Here is a 6,101-nt window from a genome sequence, read left to right as displayed (position 1 = left end):
CAGTCTCAGATGAAATCAACTGAAGAGAAAAGAAGACATTAAATCTGTGAAGATCTCAGCAGAGGAGGATTAAACAACTCCACAAACAGCATTGCAGCTTCACTTATTACTAACCAGACTGACTTTATTTCTGTCTACAAAAGTTTTATTGAGAATTAACAGAGGTTTAACTCTAACGTGTTTCATTTGAAGTCACCATATCAGTGATTAGTGTTTCCATTAGTTGGGTTCTTAACTCTTAATATAGCCTACATGTCGTGTTTTTTTGCCTGCTGTGACAGTGTGTTTGTTAAACACATTTGCTGCAGCAAAGGATGCTAAAGTGAAATGAGATCAAGTGATGATGGTTTCCTGTTGATGGATTTATAATCATCATGAAATAGACTGATTCACTGAGATATTTTAATCTAACAATTATGTTGTCACATTAATATTTTTTTCACAACACAAACCCTGTGTTACTGCAGCATGAGATCCAGCAATATTACAACAATAAGTTAGAAGACTTTAACAAACATGAACACACAAAAAAGTCAGTTTAACATGACACACACAGACATCAACAATCAGCGTATGAATCTCAACAATGGTGACAATCAAAAGTACCTTGCTGCAATGCATGCTGGGTACCAGCATAGTACAAAACTCCCAGCATGCATTGCAACATGAATAAATTATGCAGCTGAATTGTCCTATAATTTAGTTTGATTCTAAATATTTGCTTTTTTTTTTGTGAATTAGTAGCTTTTCAGTGATGTTCTGAATTAATCTGTTTATCTAAATATTTGTGATTGTCACCATTGTTGAGATTCATACACTGATTGTTGATATCTGTGTGTGTCACCATAGGCCAATTTTTTTTATTTTGTTTAAAGATTTAAAACGATTGTTATATTGCTGGATCTCATGCTGCAGTAACACAGGGGTTGTGATGTGAATATATTAGAGGAACAACGTAATTGTTAGATTATAAAAACCTCAGTGAATTAGTCTATTTCATGATGATTATAAATCCATCAACAGCTAACCATCATCACCTGATCTCATTTCACTTTAGCTTTCTTTGCTGCTGCAAATGTGTTTAACAAACATACTGTCACAGCAGGCAAAAACACACAAAATGTATATTAAGAGTTAAGGGCCCAACTAATGGAAACACTAATCACTGATATGGTGACTTCAAATGAAACACGTTAGAGTTAAACCTCTGTTAATTCTCAATCAAACTTTTGTAGACAGAAATAAAGTCAGTCTGGTTAGTAATAAGTGAAGCTGCAATGCTGTTTGTGGAGTTGTTTAATCCTCCTCTGCTGAGATCTTCACAGATTTAATGTCTTCTTTTCTCTTCAGTTGATTTCATCTGAGACTGTGGCTGAAATTACTATTTTTTTGGCTTCGATAAGGTCAAGTTCTGGTTTATTTCTTTGCTCTTGGCTGACATGTGGAATTGCTATGCAGAGGTGTAAAGTCCAGGTTCAGAAAGTAAAAGTCCTCCTCAGTATTTTGTTCCAATCACCTGGATTTGCTAATTCAGACAGGAGAGAGAACTAATTAGTGAAATCAGCTGACTGAGTTTATGGGTGGAATAAACATATGGCAGGACTTCTACTCATTGGGCCCTGGATTTCCCACCTCTGCAGAGTGATGAATTATTGAGAAATATATTCCCAGATAAGATAAATATATTCCCAATGATAAGTTTTTTATTTTTTTATTTTTTTTAAGTACAACCTTAGTGGACAATTAGTATAGCTATTTACCACCGTGAAAGCTCCTGGTTAGGGGTTAAACCTAAGGGTTACTTTAAATGTCACCATTGTAATCACTGTGATATAATATTGTGCAAGGTAAAACGTTTTTATATGTAAAAACAAACAAGATAAATTCTATTAAACATTTTATTAATTGCCAAACTACTGATGTTATTTAGGCTATAGACTGGAATGTCCTCAATGTAAGGTTTGGGAGAACAAAAATACGTTTACTGGATCGATTGGCTGAACATAAATATGCCACCAAGAAGGTAAATGAAGAATATCAAATGGCAAAACATTTAAAAAGTAATGCATAATGGTAGTCCATCTACCCTAAAACTGTATTGATCATGTGAATATCACACTGGAAAAAAAAAATAAGTCAAATTTACTTAATTTTACTTAAATTTTTTGCATAAATATTTTTAAAGGAAATTTCACACGCATATTTTTTTAAGTAAATTTCACATATGGAATTAAGTAAACTCTGCTTAACTAAGTAATTTTAACTTGGCTAGTTAAAGGTTGAGTAATGTTTATTTAGTCGAAGTTTCTTTTGCAATACATTTCACTCAGACAATATAATCGTGAATTAAGCTATACTTTTAAAGTGTTTGCTTTACATAAAAATACCTACATAATTAAAACAATAGATATTGTGTAAGAAAGCATACTTGGTAGACAATACACAATGACGGTAACATTTGATGGATCTTTTTTTTTTGTTTGAATGTGTCATTTTGACTAGAAAATGAACTCAAAATGGCACGTTACTAATCCTAACAACAAGAGCAATGATAAACCAGTGTAAATACAGCTGGAAAACAGTGAAAAATCAACCTCATTAATTATTCAAGGCCCAGTGCATGATGGGAACACCAGTATCAGAAAAGTTGAGTAATTTTACTTAATTTTATAACGTTGATATTTAAGCTTTAATTTCTACACGCTTGAATTGAGTACTAATATCGAATTTACTTAGTTTTTTTTATTCTTGCCTGAACTAAATTTTTCATGTAAATTACATTGTTTTTTTTCTGTAGTATTTACTTCATCATTTTTATCATTGTAGGCCTACTATTAGGAAAGGGAACAGAGAACTTAAACTGAATCAAAGAGAGACGTTTTGGATTTATCAACTAAAGGCTAATCTGGGATTGAATGAGGACTTGGATTTAACTCATTTTTATAATCTTTTTTTAATTTGTATCACTTCAAATGTAAAAAAAGAAAAAAAATATATTATTTTTCTTTTTTTACATTTGAAGTGGTGTTTTTGAGTATAGAAATACATTGTATTGGTGAATTTTAAATGTTGTAAAGAGATGCTGGTCACATGACGTGTTAAAGGGGTCATCGGATGCAAAATTCACTTTTATATGGTTTGCGTACAAATATGTCTTTGCAGTGTGTGGACACAACCACCATACAATGAAAAAAATCCATTCAACCCTTTTTTGTAATCCTCAAAAAGCCGAAACACTCAATCATCAAGCCGTTTAATCAACACTCAATAATCAAACCGTTTGGATTTTCTTAGCAATATGATGTCATATTGCTCATGCACCGCCCACAACCGCTGACGGACTGTCCCATATTAGCATATTTCCGCCCTTAGCCATTTGTATACTGGTTTGTATACTGCACTTTACATGTCTTGTGTCCACACACCCCATGGAAGAGAGATTTAAAGAGACATGCACCGAAACGGGTCGCTGTGAACAGAGCTGTTTTTGAGGAGGTAAAAAGGGTGTTGCACAACCATTGAGGAATTTTAAGTCAAATGTTAATGTATGTTACAAACTTTACATGAAGACCCTAAAGAATCATAGCAACTTGTGGAAAATGGGCATCCGATGACCCCTTTAACTAATCAGAAGACACAATAAATGATACTGCTTTCACCTGTTGCTGAGTTTGTTGTGCTGCTGAGGAGAGCATTGGCCGAAACGCCGAAAAGTGTTTAGATGTTTTTGTATGTAGCCATCCGATAATAAAGGCTTTATAATTTGAAAGAGTGCCATTGTCATTCTAAAGTTTTCTTTGATGGATTATTAAAACGTTTATTTAAAATGTAATGTTTGGTAATACATTTGTAGTTTGGTAAGTGTCCACTAGGAGCAGCACATTAGACAAATAGATGACAGTCATGATAGTTTTCAGGCATGCTTTTTTAATATTGCTGTAACTGTAAGTGGAGCTTCGTCTGCTGCAACCAAATAGATCATCTTTTGTTTTGTTTTTACAGCTTCTCATTTTTGTCTTCAACCGATTGCACACAGATGGATCATTTGAACATGAAATGAGAAAAGTTAAGGACTTGCCAACGTCAGTGCAAAGCTGTGCGTGATTAAAGTAGCCAATATTTTAGCATATTAGCTTTCTTTGATTAATGTTTTTTCAATGTTTTTTCTACATTGTATAACATATTTATGTAACATTGTTCATTTTCGCACTAGTATTAGTGCTAAAAACATTAATGATAATACTATTATATAATATACCAATAATCATTTATCACCACTACTGCTAATAATACATATCATCATCATGATATAAAAAAGAATAATATCTTGATTATTTCAGTAAATATACATATTTATGAGAGGCAGTATAACGTTTTACAGTATGAAGTAAATCACTGCAAAGAATAATACAAGTGACCAGCAGATGGAGACAGATATTACCGTTTTTACACTGAACAATTCATTTGTAAAGTTTCAAAGATGTTTTAACATGCAGTTACACAAGTTTGTCTGTTACTGTAAATTTTCCTCCCTAATGATACTTTAGAGCAAGAAAAAAAATCTTTTAAGTCTGTTCAACCATTTCATTGTTACAATTCGTTCATTTAATTTACAATTCATTTAAAATAGCACTGGCACATGGTATAAAGTAAAATTATTAGTAGTAAGAATAACAATGTTAAACAAAATAACACTTAACAACAGGCTTGAAAAAAATCTGTAATGCCTTTTTTGTAGTAGAACATTGTTTATAAAATCCACCTTGTGCTTTCAGAAAAACATTAATAAATGACCCAAATAACACATACAGTGCATGCATATGTAGAAAGGCAGTGGGTTTTCTCAATCACACAAGCTGTTAACAATTTTAGATACCCCATACTGTATATTTGCTAAACTATGCAAATGTGATTAATTTGGGCCTCTTGTCATTTTATTGACAGCATTTGGCAGTGAAGAAAATGTAGTTTATGTAATATATTGATATATCAAAATAAGTACAAAAATGGTTTCAAGGGCTTAGGTTTAAAAGTTAAAAAGCTGTGGAATAATATGAATTCAAACTTAAATTAAAAATGTAAGTCTAATAAGAGTGGTAAATAAACTGTTTTTAATAAATACACACGAATGCATAAAGAAAAGTCTCTTGAGCGTTCTGAAATCACACAGGACATAGCCAAGTGTTTCCTGTTGCAGTGAACCCAATGAATTTCCTGTGACATTCCTACATGATTAAGCAAACAGTGATGGAGAAAAAGAAGGATGAAGCAGCAGGGAGTCTGACTCATTCAACGAGAACAAAACTGCTATGTATTTTTTCTCTTCACTGCTCTTTTACACCGTGACTCTTTTTAAAACAATCTCCGCATAATCATTAACCAACACTAAATTTGCTTCAGCCCTCTCTCTTCTGGCCATCATTCTTCTCTTTTTCATTAAGAAACGGAGGACAAAGATCACGGCTACCAGACTCAAACTGGTAAGCAGCAGTACCAATCCAAGAGCCAGAAGGTGTGACGGACCACTGTTCTTGTACTCCAAATGGTCCCATAAACCCAATGACACAATACTCAAACCAACCAGAGTGCCCCAAACCCCAAAGGCCAACATACAGGTGCCACAGGACAGCTCCGCTCCCCCCGTCACCACCGTGACACCAGCCACAGAAACCAACCCGTTTGGTAACGTGACAGTTTGAGACTTTGGATCATATTTCACGGTTTGGGACGGGTTAGGCTGGGCTGAAAGGTCCTCGGATGTTGCCATCATTAATGTGCTCCACAAAAGTAATATCTTTCCGAAGTTGCCTGCCTCTTCTGTTGATGTATGCTTTTTATAAACTCCTTAAATATTGATGATTTTAACACAATAAATATTTTAGGAAGCAGTTGTCCACTGTGCTTCTTCTGTGGTTGTCCTTATCTTTCCTCATAGGGTTGTGTCAGTCATTTCTATACTCCCTATAAATGATACAAAAGCACAATATACATCAGCATAATAGCCTATGCATAGAAAATGACATTGTGATGACAACAAATAAAGTTATACATTATAGAAAGACTACTATTAAGTGAATCAATATCCATGTATGAAAATGTAG

At 33.6% G+C, this 6,101-nt stretch overlaps 1 protein-coding gene across 1 annotated transcript; it reads right to left on the bottom strand.

Annotated features, from left to right (window-relative positions):
- Nucleotides 1-5,206: 5,206 nt before the first annotated feature.
- Nucleotides 5,207-5,869, bottom strand: LOC311067565 (transmembrane protein 100). Its single transcript, XM_084089508.1, has one exon. It carries the CDS (start codon nt 5,768-5,770, stop codon nt 5,336-5,338), a length of 435 nt encoding a protein of 144 aa, XP_083945634.1. The 5' UTR covers nt 5,771-5,869; the 3' UTR covers nt 5,207-5,335.
- Nucleotides 5,870-6,101: the final 232 nt, after the last annotated feature.

This window comes from Abramis brama (assembly GCF_963993115.1).
Source record: "Abramis brama genome assembly, chromosome: 17".
Lineage (NCBI taxonomy): Eukaryota > Metazoa > Chordata > Actinopteri > Cypriniformes > Leuciscidae > Abramis > Abramis brama.
This window is presented reverse-complemented; position numbering and strand designations above follow the sequence as displayed.